General features: G+C 44.8%; 1 protein-coding gene across 1 annotated transcript in view; it reads right to left on the bottom strand.

The window, feature by feature from the left end:
- Positions 1-23,088, bottom strand: part of NINJ2 (ninjurin 2) — a 47,037-nt gene continuing 23,949 nt past the window's right edge. The window contains exons 2-4 of the mRNA XM_082752066.1: positions 2,584-2,815; positions 1,676-1,860; positions 1-800 (exon numbers count right to left, since the gene is read on the bottom strand). Coding sequence (XP_082608192.1) covers positions 1,697-1,860; positions 2,584-2,815 — 396 coding nt within the window. The 3' untranslated portion in view covers positions 1-800; positions 1,676-1,696. The remainder of the gene's footprint in view (positions 801-1,675; positions 1,861-2,583; positions 2,816-23,088) is intronic.

The following is a 23,088-nucleotide window of genomic DNA, read 5'->3' as shown; positions in this document are numbered from 1 at the left end:
TATGATGGTGATTTATTTATAAAGTAATACACTATTCATTTGTCATTTCCCATCGTGGCAATTAAGCCTAGGATGCCTCATTAGGTATAATGTTTTTCTCCTACCTATTGTCAGGCTGCTCAGACAGCATTCCTGATGGGTCCCTGGCAATGACATCAGATCATAATATTTTCTGTCATTGTTACTTTCCCAATGCCGGAAATATATGATTGTTTTCATAACTGTTTCTCATTTAATTTTATTTTTAAACAACTAGGAAAATAGTTGAACTCTTTTTAGCCATGCTGACATACACACACTTCCCTATCCTCCCATGAGAACCATTTTTTTTTAGTTTGAGAAATCCGTTCCTACGTTTGGGAGGTAAACTATTAGACAGCACTGCTTTAAATATAGCAAATTATGCCTGAGCCAAAAAGCTGGACATTTTATGTTTATTTATCCTACAAAGTAAATTGTCCGGTCTTCTCTACAAAATGAGCCAATGCTGGATATGTGAAGCAGGCAGCTAAAATACGAGATGAGATTTACAGAAGTACGCTTTGAAATCGTGTACCTGCTGCTGTTCCTGCAGCTTTCTCTAGAAATCACTGCAAAGTTTCCTCTAGTTTCAGATAGCAGTGGAAGCTCTCACCCTTGCAGAACTGTGTGAACGTCACAGCAAGGGGCTGCCATGCCAGGAAGCGCGGACAGGTTCTGAAAGTTTCACCCAGTTCTCTCCATTCATTGACGGGGTCCTGCCGAGGTGGTGCAAACAAAGAGGGGAGCTTCCATCCACCTCCAGGCACGTGGCTCAGGTCCTGTGGGACAAACAGAAACACTGTAAGGTCGGGGCAGGCCCCTCCATGCCACACTGGCAGGGGGGCACACAGAATGGAGCAGGTCACTCGGCACCACGGCCACCGCTGTGTGTGGGGGCTGCAGCTCCTCAGCGCTCCCACCCCGCTAGGCCCCAAGGCAGCGGTGTTTTATGCAGGATTTGGGCCTTCATGGTGAGTCGCAAACACTTCCTCCCTCATTGTGTCATGCGTCTATCAAGCTTTCTTGCTGGCTGTTGCCCCAGTTTATTCCTTCTAAGCTGTGTTTACACATGGCATGACAAGTAAGCAAGACGTTCAAACTTTGCTACTTGACCTGAAGGACTTTTGACCTAAGAAGATGCCATTCCTTCATCTGACCTGACTTCTGAACCCGAGTGTTTGGTTGAACTCATTCACAAGGCTCTCTCCTGAAAATAAGAGTTAGCTTCTTAAAATGGTCCCCGCCAAACCACACTGATCATGGTTAAGAGCCCCTTTCCCCACTGCCTCCCAAGCGCCTTCCCTTTTTTCTACTCAGATAATGCTGCATCTTCGGATATCTCCCAGAACGAGCCCGGTTGTCTTTCCCAAATTTAGCTCTAGATCACAACTGCTATCAGTATCTAGCATGAGATCCACAGTCTTCTGAAACTCCATCAGCCGGGGTGTTTGGTGTTCTCACTTTACAGACCAAGCAAGGAAATCCTCCTTCTCCCATTGAACAAGGAAATTGTTCAATGACCCTGGGTGCCCGCAGGACAACAGCATGCCTCTGGGAAGGTTTTGTGTGTCCATGCAGCATTGCCTTCCACCTTTCAATGATGCTGAGAGCCCCTCCAGGGGCTGGCAGTGATGGGGACACACCCCTTTCTTACCTGGTTCCATTGCCCCTTGACTTAATAAGGTCGAAAATTCCTGGTAGGGTAGAGGCCTGTCTTCTGCACCCCAAAGGCTGTGATGAAGATGTTGATGATGACTGTGATGAAGATGAGAGCCGTGGCAGCATTGTTGAGTATATTCAGGCGGGGTTGCTTTGCAACGTCATTCAGGTTCAGGCGAGCTGTGTGATTTGGTGCAAAAACAAAACGTGATTTGTGTCTTGACTTCAAGTCCCCCAGCCCCTGCACACCTTCCCTGCTTGGTAAACGTCTGTTATGGCCCTGGGCACAGCAGCCACAGAGCTGGGGGAATAGTCCCAGGAGCTTTACAGTGGCCACAGCCTTCCCTACAACAAGGTAGGAGGACAGAGCAGGGGAAAACCATCTTCCTTTTATGTAACCTGTCTCTTTTTGCCATGTAAATGCCATGGCCCTACAATGGCCAACCCAGAGCAGCCGAGTCACTGCTGCATGCTGGCCAGGCACGAGACACCCACTGCATGGCCATGGGATGTGCCAAGGTAAGGCTGGGTGATGCAGGGGACAAGGCTGGAAACATCCTGCTGTGGTTGGGCCTCAGGACTTTCTGTGGCCTCAGATCCCATATCCCCTATAAGAAAGCACGTAGGATATACAGGAAAAGTTAGCATTCTGCTCACTTTTAATAGTGGGCACATGTTGGAGACTCAATGCAAGAACTCCCATGACAGATGGAGCACTGGGCAAGCCTATCTGAAACACTGGTGTTAACATACTGTCTATGTGGCAGTAGAACTGTGGGATTGGTTAAATGTGAGGATAATGAAGAGTTAATGAATGAATAGCTTGGGGAAAGGGGCTTCTCCCTCCCACCCCTTTGCCAGCAGCACCGTGCAAGGGCATGCACATCTCGACAGCCACCTTACCGCTGATGATGAGGAGAATCCCGATCACCACCTGGAAGAAGAGGGAGATGCTGATGAGCACGATGAGGGTGATGTAGTACTGGAAGGAAGCCCCCTGCTCCAGCACCGCTTTGAGCTGGGTGACGTTCGCCATGAACAGCGCCACGTCCAGCATGCTCTCCGCCACGCTCTTCTTCGTCGCGTAGTGGTTGATGTTCATCGGGCCGCTCATCCGGAGGTGAGGATTCGTGCCCTGGGGAGGAGAGAGAAACCACACGAACTGGTACAATTCCTAAGCCAACAGGACCCTCTATTCTGCCTTGACATGGGGTTTATCTAGAAAGCCTGGGAAAGTTACAGCTTCATGTTTTAAACCTGGTGAGAGCACCCAAATTTCTCTCAGTCGTCTCATGGTGTTAATAGGCACAAAACACAAGCAGTGATCAAGATCTCAGCAAGGCTAGAAAAACACTGGGAATTTGTGTGGAAAACAAGCTTGTCCAGAGATAAAATAGCATAGATTACCCAGAGACAGGGATTTTACAAGCAATATTAAATTCTCTTCCTTCAGGGCACAGACAAGCTTCAAACTTCAGGGGGCTTAAAGAGAGATCTTCTTTTCCAGTCGGGTGTTCAAAGGGCTGTCAGTGGCTGGGCTTTGGATCTTCTCTAAATGCTTGTTCCTAGCTACTAGCTTAGACAAAATACTAGAGCAGATGTGACAATCCATGTTTTTTTTTTGTCTGTTTCTGAAACCCATTTCTTCAAAACATCAGGCACCAAAATGCTTGGAGACAAGGGGTGGGATTCATCACAACTAACCTGAACTAACCATTCAGGTATGGTTTTTGTCAGCGGAGAGAAACAGGTATTTACAAGGGATAGGTCATCTGGTTGCTTTTAACGTAATTACAAGGTGTAGGTCATTTGGCTGCTTTTAGCCATCCACTTTTTCTCTATCACCCTTAAGTAAGCTCCTCTATCAGCTGCCTTGCCCCAGATGATGAAAGGACAACGAGATGGATGAGACAAGTGTTTTCAGCTCACTCAGAGTGCCATCAGCTGATAAACAAACAAACAAACAAACAAACAAAACAGCAAAGGCAACAATAACAAAAGGTTTGAATATATCTGCAGCAAGCTATGATCATTGTCAAAAAGAAATAAAAAAAATCAATAACAACAATATGCCAATGTAGCAGACAGGCTTCAGTTCTGGATAATCAGCCTCCTGTCAGCTGTTAGTGAGTGAGGGTTGGCAGCCTTGCCCTCAGTGCTGATGGACGACCCTATAAATCTGGAGAAAAGGGCCAGGTGTGGTTCTGAAGGGCCTCTTTTGTTCAGAGTGGCAGAAGAGATGTCTCCAGGCGTGTACTGGAAGTAGGGCTGTGCCTTTGTCGAGTGGTGAGTGCTCCTTTGGTCCATTTGTCTCTGATAAAGCACAAAATGTAATCTTTTCCTCCAGGCAGAGCACTAGAGAAAAATGATGGCTAGTGCTCCGTGCTGCTGTCTCTGGTCTCCTTGTGTGTCCCTGGGCAACGCTGGCTTTTCCTGTGCTGAGCAGAGCCAGCGAACCTGGGGGAGCCTTGTGCCGGGTTTGTCATTGCGATAGGGACCAGGTTTCAGAGGGGGGTTGTGGCTATGCCAGATACTGCCCTTGTGTGAGGAAAGATGTGCAGGAAGGGCTGTGTCCTGTTGGAATGAGTGATGAAGTGTGGTCACCTATGAAGGGGCCAGCTTTGGGAGTAGAAATGTGCTTTTGGGGATTTTTTTTTTTTTTTTGATAGTTTCAAGCACATAATTCTTGTGGTTTCTAATCCTGAAGCAGCTGTGGTTAAGAGGCTCTTTTGCAGAGCCTGTATTTCTTGCTGTGGAAATCAGAAGGTAAAGGATGCTGGAAGGAGATAAAAGTAGAAGAGTGGGGAGCCTGTAAAAACTTTAAGGCAGTGGGGGGGCAGGGGTTCAGGGCTTTTTAACATTGCTGTCTGATGTCTGGGGCAACAGAAAAGAGGTATCATGTCTGGGAAAAGGAGGCCAGCAAAAGGTCTGACTGTGGGGATAATCTTAAAATCCTAGATTTAGGTATGACCTGCTCTTAGCTGACTTACAAGTATATGAGCCTGTCACAACAGAGTGACGCCCACGCCCAGTAATGCCAGGTTTGAGATTTGGTCTCTTTTAGCATGTTTTCATCCTCATCTCTGAGGTCTGCCTTCTGCCCAGCAGCGCTACAATGCTGGGCATTGACAATTTATCTCTGTGTAATGATGAGTTAAGGATGCCAGAACAAGGACTCTGTACAAACCAGACAAAGCTTTTGTCAAACAAGTGACTGGCACAAGGAGGCTGAGACATCTGTTCCCAGCAGCTTATGTGGAGACAAATAAGGCAAGTCAGTCCTTTTTGAATAAAATCTCTTCCTCCTCCTGAGCTGCCAGCTCCTTTACCTGTAGCGAGAATTGGGGCAGAGTTGCAATGTGCTGAGCTGTGTCACAGACGAACAGGCTATGGAAGTAGTTTTCATGTGGTCTTTTCTCATATGAGTGAGCATAATGGCATGCACCTCTGTTCAGGAGATGATACAGCAGGCAGAAAAAGCTGCTGCTCTCCTATGTGGAGCTGCTGGATCTGGGAAATCCTTGCACTGAGCAGTTTAAAAAAAAAAAAAAAAAAAAAAAAAAAACACACAAAAAAAAAACCACTTGATTCCTGTTATGAGGTTCTGTTGGCCCTGACTTGGTAGATCAACAAAGGTGGCCAAAAGGTTACTAGATAGTGAAAGCTGGGCGCCAGGCTGATGTGAAGGCAGCTAAGCAATCAACCAGTCTGCAGAAGTGCTTACACTGCAGAAGTCCTATTGATTGCAGCTAAAGTTAGAGCAATCCAGCTCCTCTATGGATTCTGCCCTTACCGAGTGCTCTGTCTGGCCCAGCAGCCACAAATGCAGACCTGGAGTGTCCGATAGCATGAGGCTTAAGCAGAGCAGCAGTCTTCAGAGAGCTGGTGTTTCAATTGCTGTGGGAGGATGGCATTGATGGGGTGCCAGTGCTGTAGCTGGCACCAGCTAACCACTGCATCTGTGGGCAAGGGTAAGAAAGCTGTGACTGCCTCTCCTGTTTTATTCCTGGGCTGCTGCTGTGTGTGCAAAGCTCTCGAAATGGGACCGATGCTGCTCTTGCTTTGCCTCAAAGTTCAGTCCTCTGATGGCTGTGGTCCAGGAGCTGATTCATGAGCAGCTTGTGTTTCCCGCAGCAGGATTGCCCAGGGAGCTGCAGGGGGTTATGTGGGATCGCTGGGGAGCTTGTGATTCCCTTTTGGCAAGCAGAGACCTAAGGCAAGGCACAGGACGTACCTGAAGGCTTATTAATGTGCCTTAGGTCATCAGGGCAGAGCTGGTGTCTTTCTAGTCGTGTTGAAAGTGTGCCCTCCTGGGAGTGGGGATCACTGCAGTATCTTCTGGATGTCTTGGCTTTCTGTATGAGACAGCTGTATTCCCCTACAGAGCCTGGGCAAGCCTCAGTCTGACCTCAGGCAAATCATTTTTGTTTTCTCTTGTGTAAATGTGGCACAGTCACGCAGATCACTGAAGGGGCTGAGTGAGGCACCCAGCGATGTTTTATAACAGGCTCTATTTTTACTCCAAGCACTCCCCTACAGACACGTGTGCTAATACTTAGCTTCCAACTTCTACTTTTATTTTTATCTTTTTTAGGAATTGGTTTACAAAGGAGGAGCAGAATATCACCACAAGTGTGTGGGGCCTACCACTTTTTGCATGGGGAGCTGTCAGGCAGTAGGGCCTGTGAAGCCTGGCTCTGGCACCAGAGGGCATGCTGGCCTACACAGCTGCCCGGCGCCGCTTTGCTAACTAAATCTACCTGAAAACTTTCCACTGAAATTAGTTTTCAAGGAAATTCTTTGCTTTTTATTATTTATTTTCCTTCAAGAAATAGCTACCTTATTATGAAAACCTTTGGAGAAGGTTCACCTACACTTTTTTTTTTTTTCCAAAGCTTGCAGTTCTGCTGCAGGGGGTGAGGGGCTGGAACATTTTTTTAAAGCTGTTTGGAAAAATTCTGCAAAACTTATGGTTGCTCTTGTATTTTTCGAGGGGAAGGAGGGGGGGGGGAACACAGAGCAGATCTAATTGCAAAACCTGTGGGTTTTGTGACCCTCTCCTTGGGGGAGGAGAGGCTGAAAGAGACAGTGGGACGGGGTGAGGTTGAGAAGTATGTGGATGATAATCCTCTTCGTGGGAGCGCTCTGGCAGAGGGGCTGTCTGAGGAGCAGCTATATTACCGGCCATCCTTTCCAAGGGAAATGCTGGAGGGTGCCAAAGCAAACAGAGGCGTGAAGGCAGGCCCTGCACGCAGAGGGGTAGGTGTAGGCTCGCACTGTGGGGATGGCAGCTGATAAACAGCCGCACACAGGCGAGCACACACAGGCATGCACCGGGCATCAGGCACCAGGGAAAACCCAGGGTGTTTTTCCACAGTATTTGCCAGTTGGCAGCTGCAGAAGTACTTTGTAAACATCAGCTGCTGAAGGTTAAAGCACACAGAAACTCATCATTTTGCGAGGCAGGAGAGGAGCACTGTTTCCCTTCTGCATGCAGGAGGCAGAGATGGAAAGCCCTGCTCTAAGTCAATGCTTGTGTGTGCACGGTTATTAGCTGCTCTGCTTTTCCAGCTCAGTTCCTGCAGCTCCAAATCACTTTGGGATGAAGGGAGCCAATTTTAATATTTTTTGGCATACATGCCACGTCTGGGCACTTGGCAGTGTTGGTGGCAGCATGGGGAGCAGCAGAGATGGCCAGACTCCTGCCCCCCAGCAGGTTGTACCTTTGTATGTCTGTCTGCAGAGGAGGGACATGCAGAGAGCACTCTGGTCAATACCAACTGTCTTGCAGACCCTGTGAGATCAGGACTGGTTATCTCCTATTTAGCCTGGCAGCAAGCACCCTGGCTGTGTTCCACAAGCAGAAGTTAGAGCAAACCCTGCCACGGCTGCTGCAGGCAAAACGAGAGCTGAGCGTTCAGGGCCAGTCCCCCTCCTCGGCCTCTGCAGGGTCTGTCAGCTCGTCCAGTTGTGCTTAGGGTTTTTTTGTTTTTAATATAGCAATCTGTTCTGCTTGCTGGGAGTCCTGTCCAGAGCCAAATGGTTGTGTTGCCTTTGATTTGCATTGGATGAACCCCAGAAAATAAGTCAGGGATGCTTTCCTTGTATCTCAGGCTCTGCCCCTATGCAGGAGTGGTTCTGATCAAGACCTTTCTGATCTTTCTCTGAGATGCCCCCACATTTCTGTGACAGGGCACTGCTCAGTGTAAAACTGACCCCAGTGGTTTTAGATGAGCTTTCTTCAACCAAAAGTAGCTTCCAGTGCAGAGGGCCGGTGCCTCTTCAGAAGTGGAAACCCAGGCAAATGGCCAGCACAGATCCTGTTTGCTTGGTAAGCACCGTTCATGTTCTCCAGTCTCACTGAACTCTCCACTCGCTTTACCCACCTTCTGTATCTCATCTCACACCCACGTGCAAACCCAGTGAGCTTTCTTAGGCAGAGATGTCACCACAGTGCAGCACCTACGGTGCTGGGACCTCACCCTTGAGCCAGCGGGTCTCTAGGTGGGACACTAATACGGGTAAAGGGATGAGCATGAAGTGCTGTGAGACTGTCAGCAGAGCCTCCTGGATTTACCCAGTTGAAAGGCTGGCCTCGTGTTCTCACTGTGGCTCAGAAATGAGGCCATGTAGGAGGCTAACAGGGAAACCTACATAGAGCTAAAGGACTGGAAGTGAGTGGTGAGGTCCCCTGGCCGTGGCTGGCAGCAGAGGTGAGGAGCGGGGCGAGTCAGGAGGTCGCAGAGCCCCACGAGATGAGTGCCTCTCCTTGCTCTTGCCCTGCGGCTGACACGGCAGCAGGCTCTGCTTCCCGGCTGGCTGCGGCACTTGCAGCCTGCAGAGACCTGCTTGTCGCATCAGGCATGCGTGCGCCGCGCTCCCCTTCTCCCTCTCCCCAGCTCTGCTCATCCTGCAGGACCTGCTCTGCCCCCATCTGCCTCCTTCTCTCCTCCTCCTTCTGTCTTCTCCGTGGTTTTCTCAACCTGTGCCTCTCTCCTTGCCTTTCTCTCACACATTTTTCAGCTCCTTTTTCCTTCACTCAGGTTGCTTCTCCTTTTTCGCCCTGCCCTCCCCTTGGCACACTGCGCTGCTCTACGGCAAGTTCCTTGAATCTGTTCACTCTCGGATGCTGCACACGGCTTCCCGTGCTACAGGGCAGCATAAATTATGTATTGCACAAATAACTGTCTTACCAAATCTATATTAAACCCCCTCGTTAAGCGTATTTATGATACTGAATTGAAGGGATCCAGGAAATGACTGGCAGGCTGCAGAGCTGAGCTGGAATAGAAGGCAGTGTTTCTTTTCCAGGTAAACTGGACTGAGGAAGAGGCAGGAAGGGCAACGACACTGTGGATGAAGGCTCCTTCACCAGCTCAGGAGCAAGTAGTGGGCTTGGGGGCACACGTATTTCTTGGCACTAACAGCTAGGATGTGCTGATGTGTGATCCCTGGCTGCTGAACAGGAGCAACTGGGTGTGGGCGTGCGGCAGAGGGGGGACACCTCTTTGAATGCACAGAGCTGGGAGTGCACTTGAAAGGATTAGCAGGAGCAATTATTTCCAAAGCCAGGATATAGATGCTGGAGCCTGTTCAAGTCACTTGTGTTTAGCACCCAGAGCAGACTTATCCTGGTGACTTGGGGGGTGGGGAGAAGAAAGTAAGTGGAGGCTAAAAACAGCTTTATGGGGGGAGAAAAAATTAAAAGTAGGTTAGCAGAGAAAATGAGTTTATAAAAAATGGAAGAGCAGCCGGGAGGCACAACAGTAACCGCTGCATTGTGCTTACAAAGCTAAACATGTTAAGATGAATCCCCGAGCTGGGTGGCTTATGGCACAAAATATTAAGAAAAGCTGGTTCTGATCTCAGGCTGCAGCCAGATCCAAAGAGCAGATAAGTTTATATTGATCATCTTAATTCAAAACACTCCTAGGGCAAGGTCCTAAATCAGAACATCTTTCAACTCTAAGGGTGTCTGCATTCGCTGCTGAGGGTCAGGTTGATTTCTGTAACTGTGGGAGGATGGTGAGAGCTGTGCAGGGTCGGACCAAAGTGCTAGCTCCCCTCTGACTGTGGCTGGTAACAGATGCCTCAGGTAAAACTCTTAGGATGGGGCAAGCATATAGCAAAGATCCTTTGTGGTCTGGTGACCTGCAACTCAATACAGAGCTACCCCAGCCCTGGGCTCATGTTGGCTTCCATGTGAGGAAGCCCAAGGTTAACTTGTGTGTTGTCCTTTGCTATGAGGCTTAGGTCATTTTACATGCTCTCCCTGGATCTTCATTTTCCTGTCTATAAAATAATGAGATGGCTCACACAGGGCATGTCTGGAGAGAGACATGGCTACAGATTACTGTAGAAGCATGATATGTGCCCGTGTTTGGGTGTGTAATACACATGGGCTGGATTCATCAGGTAAGCCAGTGAAGTTTTTGAAACTAGGTGATTTTTTTATTCTCAGAGAGCTTTACTTAGTGTTTTTGCAGACAAACCTCCCTTTAAGCCACTCTGGGGTTCAGGTTCATCTGCAGGTTTTGACAGGTACATGCCCCCGGTCACCCTCTGAGAGCTCAGGGCTCCCCAGGGAAAGGGAGCTGTGACAGTCTGGCTGGAAGGAGAGGAGAATCTGAGGGTTTCAGGAGAGGCAGAGCTGATGAAATCATCCATAAAGAGTGCAACTCAGGGGTTTTGGTGCCTCCATTATTTATAAGTTTATCTGCAGTGCATTTTTCCAGCTTCACGTGCTAACACAACAGCCTTGTCCTGTGGGTCTGTGTCTGTCTGCTATTGCACCAGCAGCTCCAAACATACCCTGCTGATTTGGTCTCACCTAGATGTTTGCTGTTCTTTCTTCACGTTCTGCCAGGCTTAGTTTCCTTCTCTGCCAGGAAATTGAACCAATCTCTTGATCTAAAAGGGTTAAATCTACAGATTTTTGTTCAGAACAGGCACACTCAGTTGTGTGCCAGCTGAGGCCTTGTGCCATCAGGAGGAAGGGGAAAAATAAAGGTGCTGCTGCCAATCTAAGCATTCATAAGCCCTTAATCCTAATTGCTTGTATGTGTTTTGTTTTCCTTCAGGGCTGGCCAAACTAGGTAGTGAATGTGGAAACTCGTGAGCCAGTAGCTGGGTTACAGGGAAAGATGTGTGTAGTCAGCAATGGGCAGTGAAGTATGCAGAGCAGCATCTCAAGTCTGTGCTAGGCTGCTTGGGAATGTCACACGTAGAAACAACATCATCTGTCTCCGGGAAGACTTTTAAACACATTAGGGGTGTTCTACCAAGTGGCTGTGTCTTTTTAACGTAAGACAATGCCAAGTGATGCATGGCTGTGGCTGTTCGGCTTCAATTAGTGTTAACACCCTTCCATTAAACCCTGGCAGGCAGGGCTGCACCTTGCTTGGGAGTGTGCTGTGCCAGGAAAGGCTGCTGCTGCCTTGCCAGGGCTGGGGTGACCTGGGGCAGGCGCAGGGTGCTGTGCTCGAAAGGTGCTCTGAGGGGTGAGAGGGAGCACCTCTGAGTGCTGTGGAGCACATCCATGGCTTGTATCTCCAAGCCTGGCTGAGGAACTGCCGTGCTTGTTTGCTTTGTGCCTGGTGTTGCTTTGTGTGGGGCCAGTGCATTAGCATTTCTGCTTGTGGCTTGGTTGTTGTCCAGCTGAGGCTATTGCTCTCCTTCTTGGATTGATTGTGGCGAGTCAGTTAGCTGCATTCTAGAGGGTTTCAATGCTGCTGTTGCTAAAATGGAGAGAAATGGGATCGTGTGAGTCAAGTCAGTTCCAGGAGCCCGTGAGGCCTCAGCCTGGCCCTGAGCTGTTGTACAATATCTGTCTTGGATTCTCAGTAAAAATAAGTTTCACATCTCACATTAAGAGCTTTTTGGTACAAGAAAATCCTTCCTCTTCTGCATATGTACAGTAACTAACACCATGGGGCTCTGGTCTCCCTGTGGGCACTCCACGAGTCTAACTGCTCTCAGTCAGAGCCTGTTATCCTAACTCTATCAGATTTTAAGTGTTCTGAAGTTAAACTTCATGATGGATTTGACAGTTAGCTTGTGCAGACTGTACACGTGTGATTATTATCCATAGATGTTAGGTAAAGTTATGTGACTCTGAACCACCAGGAAAATCCAGATGGGCTCAATGTGAGTTTTATGCTAGAACCTGTACTCTGGCCATGTGTGAGGGAAACCTGAAGCAGACAGATCCCTGAAGTGGAATGGCCTTGCATCAAAAGGCATCAGTGTGTAAAGCTGGAATTATGAGAGCAGTCTATTAAGCTAAAAACAGGTAATCCTTTAATTAGGGGAATTGCTGGGTGAGACACATTAATGTTTAAAACAAAGTGCCTTTGCAGGGTGAGTTCATTCCTTCAGTCTTGGTTCCTCTCCCAGCAATTTCCACAGACTTCCTGGTGTACATAAACCTGACAGCCTTCACTAAATCACTGGGAGAGCCTTCTCCCCAATTCCTGCTGAGTTGCTCACCCTCTTCTCCCTGCATAGCCCTGTGGAGTATGCTCTGGGTGTCTTCCCCTCTTCTAGAGCCTTCCAGTGGCTGAGGGAAGAGGAGCAGGGCGAACAGGCAGCCCTTCTCCCACGCCTTCCCCAAATGGAGAAGTGTCCCAGCCATGCCCTTTTTACTGAAGTATGCAACTTAGTCTCTTTCCAGTAAATTGGAAGAAACAGAGCCATGCAATTGTGCCATCTGCTACAATTAACGTTTGGAAGTTTATTCTGGGGAGAAAAAAGGCCCTGTACAGATCCATCTACCCACAGGACAAGTGCTCTTGTGGAAAGGCAGCAGTGGGCCCTGTGGGATATCCTCATACCCCATGCAGGGCCCTGGAGGCAGCTCCTTAGTAGGCTGACACTGGCAATGAGAGAGGGTGACAGGGCAGGAGGCAGGCAGAAGATTGCAAGAGTGGTTTTAAAATCTTTTCTTAGTGTGGATTTTCACAAACTACATAAATCCAGTAGGATCTCAATGTTGTGCAGAGGGTTCAAGCCCTATAATTAAGCCCCTCTAAAGGCTCACTTCTCATGGAGAACCTGGCATCCTGGGCAAGGCGTTATCACTAGAGGGCACTGGGAACTAGGATGTGGGGACACAGCTAACCAGGTCACCGTGGAGCCCTTCCTTTGTGAGGAACAGATGAAAGACCCAACACATTGTCCTCCTGGGCACCCAGGGCTTTGTAAAGACAATCTGAGATTAGTGCTTCTGATATCATTTTGCTTTATAAGGGTTTACCAGTCTGAGGCATCTGAGTTGGGAAGCTTTGACTATATTGTTGATAATTGAGAGCTGGGCCAGCTCTATGGCGTAGGACAAACAGTAAAGTCCAGGGAGGGGATTTAAGGTGGTAATAGAGTAGATGACTTTCCTTAATTAGAAATATTAAGTTTGGCTTACCCTTCTCTTCCTGGAGTAATTTCAAGGGTGGGGTCATCCTGCTGTTTGGGTTTATAGCTTGCTATGTTGACAGAAGGATTCATAGGATGGAGTTGTTTTTCTTTTTCTTTCCATCCTTCAGTGCAGCTTGATGGTGCTGTAAAAGCTAGCCGTGCTAAAGTCAGGGCAGTGATATAGTGTGCTGTAAAAATGGCCATTGGTAAATCGGTAATACTGCACATAAATTGGGAATCGCAGCTGGGCAGAGATCAGAACTGAAACAGCCAGTGGCCAGTAACTTCTCCCACTTCTGAAAAATGGTACTGGGACTTTCCTATCCAACTTACACTGAGTTCATCAAAAGTTAAACAATAAAATGCTTATCTTCGGCCATTTCAGATGAACTTCACAACTTTAAATTATTCTCCATCAGTGTGGCTCTGAAAGCATCCCCCTTGAAGTAAGATCAGACAAAGTGGTAAAACTGAGTGCCAGGACCAGTTTTTGTTTTTTGTGTGTGTTTTTTTTTTTTTTTTTTTTTAATATTAGGTAGTATGGCTGTTCTACTTGGCAAACTGCATTAAGTAGATAATAGTAAACTACTTGGGTGATCACCAGGACACTGGCATAACTGACACAAACCCAACATCTTGGATTTCAACCATCAGGTGCTGCCGTGAGCAAGGCAAAGTCATGTGTTTAAAGGGAAGTCAAAGTGAGAGGAATAAGGAAAGAGCTTGATAAAATGGATAAAGGCCCTCAGGAACTGGAAAAGGAAGTGACCCCTGTCTTTCCTTTTCACATGGGAGCTGTTCGGTGCAGGCCTCTGAGACTGAGCAGGGAGTAAGGTGGTGAAGAGGGGGATTTTCGTCCCCCTCTGCTCCAGCTGTGCCATCACAGCTGCTTCCTGCTGGGCATGGCCTTGAGGAGTTCAGAGGCTCACCTTTGAAATCTCTAGGTCCCGTGTCACAGCAGCCAGCCCCTTTTCCATCAGCAAGTCTCCCTAAAAGCTGTGATCTGACTTCAGTACTTACTGGGAAGAGGGTGGCAGGAGAGAGACGGATTAGACGAGAACCGAGATAACCAGCAGGTGGTGCTCCTTTGTAAACGTGAGGGTTGCTCCATCGCTAAGATGGTAGCAAGAATTTTTGCAGTGCCATTAATTACCCAATGCTCGCATTTCTTTTCCAGTGCATTATGAATTTGGATACAATGATGACTAAAATGGGTTATATGCTATCTAGATAGAGCTCTAGGTGAGGAGGTATTGCAAAATATCACTGTATAATCTGGAAACTTCTTTGACCAGCTGCAATGTAGGTATTGGAATAAGGGCAAATAATTCAAGAAAGCCCTAATCATTTGGGCTTCAAAAATGCCTCATGTAACTCATTTAAGATACGGTGCCAGATGGAATCCATAGAAAAACAAATATGTAGCAACTGTAGAGTTTCTCTCTCTTTCTCCCCTCTATCAATCTATTTCAGAATTCATCTTGTGCTTTTTCTGTTGTATTAAAATAACAAACAAGCGCCTGGAAGATTGTAGTAATGTGTACAGCAAAGCTCAGAAGGGGTGCTCTGTAAAAAGTGCTACTTCAGAAGATGGTCATGCATGTAAAACTAGATTTTATTAAATTTGATTTGTTTTTTAATGGTTCATGTAGCCTCTTTTTTTTTTTCTTGATATCTAATATTAACCACCTAACTGGCACATGTTCTCCCAATAATATTTCTCTTCAGGTAAAACTGCCTGTCCTGCTTTAATACTATATGCTATGATTTTTCAATAGCAACCTGCCAGAGTCTTAAGTTTCTCTTCCCTGCAGCACAGAAAGGAAGCTGCAGTAGACTGGGACAAGCATTATGTTTTGGGCCCAGTTCTTCATACAGCTGTTGCTGTTCAGCTTTAGGTAAAAGCAACACTAAAGGTCAAATTATCTAATGTTTTAGAAATAAAACTGTCCTTGACCTAAATCCCGTGCAACTCTTGCGCAGACTGCAAGCAATGATAGACTTCGTCCAGCTTAGTTTCCAAAGCAATGATTCAGAACAATCCTGCTCTGAAGCAAGTGTTCCCACATGGTTTTAAATGGTGAATGCCTACCTGGTCTCAAATCCAGCAAGAGCAGGAACATACCCTGTTAGTTTTTACCCCAACATATAGTGAACAAAAATTTGAGACAGGAAAATGAAGGGAACAGTATCTCAAAACAGAGTGTTCAAGCATCCCAGAGAATGGGGTTTTATGCTTTCAAAAGCAGTGAGGGCTTTCTAGATGACTGAATAGAAATGTGCTGGCCTTCACAGGCTGCTGAGAAAGCTCATGTGGCTGAAGTTGTGCTTGTGAGAGTGCTCTATGGATAGGCATGCATGGGGAGGAAGATCAGTTGGCAGGTACCTGCCAACATGTCCTGGATGGGTCAATCCCAGCACATCAGACCTTATTGCTGTTGCCCATCTGGTCCAACATAGTCTGTATCAGACTCATGGAAGCAAAAACTGAATTATGATTCTTCCACTTCAAAATTAATAGTGGTCTCTCCTATCCATTCAGTTAAGTGCTATACCTTTTAATGAGCCTAGCAGGGCTGGAACTTCTAGTATAACCGGTGGGAAATCCTCAGCCACAATACATGGCTTAGGTAGCTGTTCCAGGCAACAGGATAGCAAAATGCTGGTATCTGAAAATTATACCGTCTGAGGTCTTTATTTTCATCCACCTTCTTTCAAGTGACTACTAGAAACTCTGAGATTCATTGTGACACTCTAGATATCAGCGTAAAGTGTTTTGCGTCAAGAAAGCCAAAGCAACGTTTAAGCAAATGGCTGTGGAATGGTCTTTTGGCTGCAGCCAGCTTCAGAGAAAGACCTGTCTGGCATGTACCTGCTTTGATGGCCAGCTGTGCTTGTATTGAAAGTGGTGGGGAAGAAAGCTTCCACTGACCTCCCTGGGGGAAACAGGAGCAGGCACTCAGTGGGCAGTGCTGGAGCATGGTTTTCTGTCCAAGGGCACTGATTAATAGTTCCTATTGGCTTTGGATTTGGCACATACTGAGCACTTCTGCAAGTCAGGTGGGGTTTATGTGTATTTGAGGCAATCTTCCCTTGTATAAGTAATTAGATAAGGTGCATTTAATTAGGCTGTAGAAATTAAGAAATTCAGAACCCAATTCAGCTGAAGTTGTGCCTGCTTTCACAGCCAAAACAATGCATTTGAAACAGTTTATTGCAAATAAATCTGAGATTCCCTGTTAAATATCCATGCTTACAACAGAACTGTCATTTGGGGATGAGTGTCTCAGTATGGGGGTTGGATGGAACAAGACTGCAGTTGAACAAAACTAGGACTTTAACTTAGTCTCTGGACAAACCTGGTAGTTATGGGAAGTTTAGTGATGTCGAATATTAAAGTAGCAACTATTGATGCTCAAAACTGAAAGAAATTGTCATTGCTGACAAGCTGAGAGAATTCGTAACTTAGTGTGGAGTGTGAGAAGAAAAACACAAATCGTGTCCAGGAAGAACTTCAGCAATGGTCACTGTCTCTAGCTGTGCTGTCTGCTCATACGGTACTTGCACTTTTGAATCTTGCATTATCTTATCACTGACGTACTCGAGGGTTTGGCAGGTGATTCATGTACACTGATTCACATTTCATCCTGGGTGAAGCTTGCAGCAAAGGTATGATCTCCAGTGTCACATACAGGGCAGGGGGGATGGGACCTGTGAATCAGACTCTTCCCTGGCACAATTTTCTTCTCTGTGACTTGCAGACCTCTGATTTGCTCTGCTGCCTGTGAAGTTGGAATCGAGGTCACATTCTGGCAATTTACACGCCATAAGCTCTCACTTATCTGTGGGTGGTTATTCAGGTTATGGATTAACTAAGCAATCATTTAGCAAACCCAGCTTTCTGCTGCTTCCGGTCCAAATTGGTACGTGGGGCTGTGCAGACTTGGCTAGGCGCTCATTTAGGAATCCCCACAGCATGTTGTCTGCTGTGTTCCTCGGCTTTCTTTTCTCTTATACCCGCAGTCTTTGCTCTCACAACCGGGACGCAGTAATGCCCAGCTACAGCAAATTGTCAGCTATGACATTTACCTGGAAAAGCACAAACTGCTATTGGCAAATGGGTATTTTATTTTAATACACCCTTTATTTTGTGGGAAGCTTATCCAGATTAGGAAGTCCCAGCAACTTCTACCTTTTCAGTGTTACTTTTGATGCAAGAACTGTTGAGTGACTCTGCAGGAAGAGGAGATGGGCAGCAATAATTGCCTGTCAGCCCAAAGGCCCCCAAGACCAAACCCAACAAAGTCTGCCAGCACAGTCACTGGCTTTGAAACACCAGAAGGAGCTGGGCTGGGGCATCCTCTGGTTTCTTATTCACCAGGATGAGAGCCACAGACACCTGAAGGGACAGGAAGATCTGTATATCAAAAGCACCAGTTCTGGAGCTTATGTTCCTCATGCAAGGAGATCTTCAGAGAAGAGGCATTACTGCCCTGTTCTAAGCCCTTGGCTGGTGAGGGTGTTGGAGAGCTGCCATGGGACTTGTACATGAAGGCCTGGGGCCCCAGCCAGACTCCCAGCACTAATGGAACACGTAGTTGATTTTGTGGTGAAGTAAAAAAGATGCCTCCTGAAACCCTGTGAGTAAAGAAGCCTCTATTCCCTTAATGAGGCAGGACTTGCATGCACACAGTCCTGGAGCACTCCAGGATGATCTGCTACTTTCTCAAAGCCAACTCATGGTATCATTCTGGATGTTTACCTTCACAGTTAAAAAGTGCATTTATTGATGGAGTAAACACCTTCTCTCTGAAGAAACCAGTTTGGTTAGTCAGCCTGGGTGTTGACATGAGATGGAAGGAAACCATTAGAAGAAACTGCATAGTAGGTATGATAATTAGCCATGTGGTTGGTACCAGGCAGTAGAGGCTTATGTGGAGCCTAGGGAACATGGAGAGATAACTTTACCTTTCTAAGCAGGAGGGCATTGAGCTCTGCTTCCCTGCCTGGGAAGTAGGTCAAGAGGAAGTGCACTCAATTCATATTCATCTCATAATTATTTCACATACTGAAGAACAACATTTCTGTCAAGGGGAAAGATGCCTCTGTGGCCAGTCTTATGGAAGAACTCAATGCAACAGCATGCATATTTGACGCTTTCAGCATCAGCACCCATCAGCATTGCCTTCCACATGAGCTCTCATTGCACTTCTGCTGTTAGTCCTGACCTTGCCAAGCTCCAGATGCACTCCAGTCACCACCAGTGTGAGAGTGCACCATCTCACTTTTGCCAACAGGACTCAAATCAAAGCATGATATGCTCTTGCTCCTGTTACTAAAGCCAGTTGTCATCTTTCACCATCACTGTTGGAGAAGCAAGTGGTCCTGACAGAAACACTTGTGTCAGGATGCGCATGTTGAACAGGAGACCACTTTAAAATGTTTCCTTTTGCTTCCTAAGTATTCTCTTTTCCCCACTTTAAGAAATATTTGCTTATTTTCATATGTAAGAGATAATAACGTAAGACAGAAAGGGCCTTTGGAGGCCATTTGGTCCAAACCTCTGCTCAAAGCTAGGCCAATTGTGAAATTACATTAGGTTGCTGAAGGTTATATCACTGAAGTATTAAATGGACAGACTGCCCAAAACCTCTGAGCAACCTGTTGCAATGTATGAGCACCATCAGTGTTGTTTCTTTCCTTAGAGGTTTTAAAGGTATGTTTTAAAAATGGATACTGAAGGTTAAGTAAGGACAAATCTGTATTAGTCTAGGTAGAGAACAAGTGTTATATAGTCATCTGCATTACCTGTTTTTTTTTTGTTTGTTTTTTTTTTCAGAAGAGCCTTTCCCAGAAGTGGGGTGGGGAAACACACCAAAAAAAGTTTATATCCATTTATATCCCATGTAAAATTCCCCGTGACTTGAAGAAACATGTAAAGCAGCGATGGGGGAAAAAAAAAAAGTCAAGCAACAATGTGTTACAGAGAATGATGGCTCTAATTCAGCATTCAACTATAGAGAAATATAAACATAAGGCTAAGTACAGCCACTCAATTTGACAAATCTTCTAAGTTGAAAAACAATCTACATAGTATGTGAAATAATGATACCATTAAAAAGCACACTGCTTTCAAGCTGCAATGTATTATCTCTACATATGCTCCTTACGAATATTTCTTAAAACAGTGACCTATTTTTTTAAAGAGAATTGCCAATAACATAGGAGACAAACACGTTGCTGCACCAAATTGTATATGTTCCAGATCTCTTTCTGTAGTAAAATATTTAGTAGCTAGCTTCATTCTCTGCCCCAGTTAAACCAATTTTTTGATAAAAACTTTCTCTGTTTCATCATAACAGTGTAACTTTTTCCTCAGTTATTTCAACATCATGCTCTTAAGATGACTAAGTTGACTTCAGTGGAGATAGGACACTATGGGTTTTAGTTGAATCTGAAAAGTGTAATCTAATCTCTAAATTACTGGTCTACTTGGCTGGCAAAAATTGAAGTCCGAAATTCCTGAATCTCTTTCTTATCCAAGATTATAAACATAAAAATGAGCTAATACAAGGTGGCTGCCTTGGTGGTGGTGGGGAAATATCCACTTTTTTTTTAATTCCTCCAATGGAATTACTGTCCCTGTAACACCCCATATAAAATACAAAACGCAGCCCTCGCAGCAGTTACATTGCCTGAAGTAGCATTATAACTGCAGACATGCCTGGGATGAATCAGTCTTTTCTTAAGAATGAGGATTGTCATTTTCCTTCCGACAGATCCCTGATCTGTGCATACACCAAAGCCCTGATTTCCCCTCAACATGTACTTAAATATTTCCTGCTGACAGCCATTCATACCAGTTTCCTGTTTTATTCTATTTTCTTCATGAATAGCGGTACTAATATCAAGTAAGTAGCTATGATGTAGCAAAGTTTGTATAATGTCTATTAGGGGGGAACAATTGGGAACAATAGTCTCTCTTCCAGCTATTGCAGTAGGTTTCAATTAAGCGAAGAACAGAAAAGCTATTTGGGAGCTCATGGGTAAATACTCCTGTGTGTTATCACACTTATCCTCAAATAAAATAAAAGAAAGTATACTAAGTATTATCTGGATAAAGTTCATAGTCTTTATATTCATACCACATCTTAGCTACATCAATTTTCAGTAGTGAGTAAGACCCTAATCTCATAACCATTAGCTATTTCAGTCCTGTTGAACTTCTACAGTGTCATTAGGAATGCTTGCTCTTTGCTTCCCTATACTTCTCAAACAGCAGTGTTTAACAGGAAGGAAAAGCATCTAGTCAACTATGTTCATCTGTTCTTAGTTTTCTGGATATGCTACACATTTTGTTTTCTTCACCAATGTACTTAGAAAAAAATCTGGTAAACTGATGTCATGCTTTAGTGTTTTTCCCCTGGGACTTGTCAATCTAACACAGTTCACTAAGAGCACGATCTAATCATCGTTACTGTTAACCATATTTCAGAAGCTTGTTCTTCATTAAGTACTCAGTATTTTATTGCATCTTTGAACTTCTAGTCTTTGTAATCTGATTTTCCTTGTAACTTTTCACTTCTCCAGAAATAATGCCTAACAGATTTCCAATAATTTTTGAGCTGAGTAGAGTTGGTTAATTCCCAGAAAAGAGACTGCCAGGGCAAGCCTGGCAGCAACTGCTAATGGCTAAATACTTAGACTAAATTAGAACAAGAACTGAACCCCAGCACATTCTGAAAGGACATTGAAAATCTTTTTTCCTTTGAAATGTTTAACTAAGAGTCTTTCATCATGCATGGTATTCATACCTGCCCAAAAAATCTAGCAAAGACACAAGATTTAATTTCTGTTCTGTCTACTATTTCTCTGTATAGCCAAGTTTTCCGTGTTTCTGAATGGGTTATTTCTCAAAGCAACCAGGAAAATGATGAATGAAAGTGACTGGGAAGAGAAACTTGAACTGATTTGGACAGGAAAATATGAATGGAAGGTGGAAATTATTCTAGAAAAGTTTACTAAAAACAATTTCATAATCATGAATAAGGACTGCTTTGGTTAAAGGCACCTTCTTATTAAGTGAGGAAGTGAAGGCAGCTATTAAAAAATATATCAAATAGATGGGGAAGAGGAGAAAGAGGAAGGAGGCAACAATTATGTAAATTAGAGACTGGGGAAACATAAAGAGAAGAGACTTGAGCAAGAACAAAAAAAATAAAATAAAACCTCTATCTCAGCCTAAGGACAGTAAGGCATTTTAAAGGATAACAGAAATAAAATAATTCCCAACAATACATAGCCTGCTTGCTAGCAGAAGATGGTGAAAGTCTTAACGATACAGGAAAGGCAGAAATATTCGGTAGTTCTCTTTTGTGTTTAGAAACAAGCCAGATGATGTAATCATGCCTCCTGGGGATGCAGAAGTACTTTCCAACCCTCCCAAGTAACTAAGAAAGATGTTAAACAGCAACCACAAAGAATTTTTTTTTAAAAAAAGCATGCCTAGATAGCACCAGTTATGCAGAAGAGAGTTTTGTGAGATGAGTGTCCTTCTCTTGCTAGCTTGTCATAAGTGTTTGTGCACTAAGGAACTTTGAGTCTACAGGAGAGTTAACTCAATTGTAGGGCAAGATAACCTGGGTAATTGCGATCCAGCTTGATAGTAGAGGCAAATCGTGTGAAAGTTTGATATTGTATTCAACTTGTACAGAAGGAAAAAGGATATACTGTATTGTGCCTAGTATAATGTGAGGCTTTTTTTTGGCTTTTTTATTTCAGAAAATATTAATCAGAAACATGTATTGCTTTATATGCTATCCTGCTTGAGCAGATTTATTGTCATCTACAGCTCTTTACTAGCTCCCGTAGAATGGTCTGGTGCCTGGGATTAGTTTGTGCTATAGCTGGATCTGGCATAGATCTTGAGCATTAGAGCTGGAACCATCCAAGCTAGGGTCAACCTGTTGACTGCTGCTGAAAGAGTTCTTTGCCTGTGTCATTTCTTGAGACCAAAGCTGGCTTAAAATAGAGGTACAAAAGACCACTGCAAGCCTGGAGAACAGAATATATGACAGGTAGCCTGTGATGAAAGGCAGGTGGGCCATGAGGCTATGCATGTGGCTAAGGGAGTATGTAAGGACTAAATTTTTTTTTAACAAAAATCTGTTGATTTTATTTGTAGAGGTAGAAAAAGTAAGAGCAGATCATTTAACTTTGTGTGCCACAAGGTGAAACTAGCCTCAGTATATCCAATATGGTTAAGTCTCGATTCTAATCAACGTGGTCATATGGCAGGTAGTTTTGTCTGGCAAGTTTGCATTGATTTGACATAAAATAGTAGATAAAGGTAACTATAATCAGTTATAATCCATAACTATAATTGGGTCTTTTTTAAAGTCTAGATACAATACAAATGAAGTACAGTTTATGAGCATTAAGAACTACACAAATGGAAGGCAATAATCCTGAAATGGATTTAAGAGTCCTAATGAAAATAGAGCTGAACAGGAGCTTGATGTGGGGCATAGCAGCTCTACATTCATGACAGGAGCAGAGCTGTGTTTGTAAGATTAATTAGTTCAATACCAGAATAACTTGGGAAATAAGCTTTTTTGTAGCTGAGAAATCCAGAAAATCTGGACCGTGCACAGGCAAAGAGCCATAAAAATTATGAAAACACTACAAAAAAAAAAAAAGCCTTCTAATAGGAAACTAAGAGAATCTTGATTCAGACTTATTAAGAAGCAGAATCTACCTTTAAAGCAACTGTGTATTATTTCTGGAGGAAACATCAAAAACCTATAGCAGAAAGCTGAATCTAGGTAAGTTTAAATTAGAAATGAAGAGAGTAATATAACTTGCCAAGAGACAAGGTAAAATCTCCACCTCTTGAAACCTTCAAATGAAGATGTGGCATATTATATGCTCTAGTCAAGTACCAGTTACTGGATTCAGTGCAGAAGAAGAAAATTAATATAGCATTAGCCTTACAGAGGA

This window comes from Aythya marila (genome assembly GCF_965140915.1).
Source record: "Aythya marila genome assembly, chromosome: 1".
Classification (NCBI taxonomy): Eukaryota; Metazoa; Chordata; class Aves; order Anseriformes; family Anatidae; genus Aythya; species Aythya marila.
This window is presented reverse-complemented; position numbering and strand designations above follow the sequence as displayed.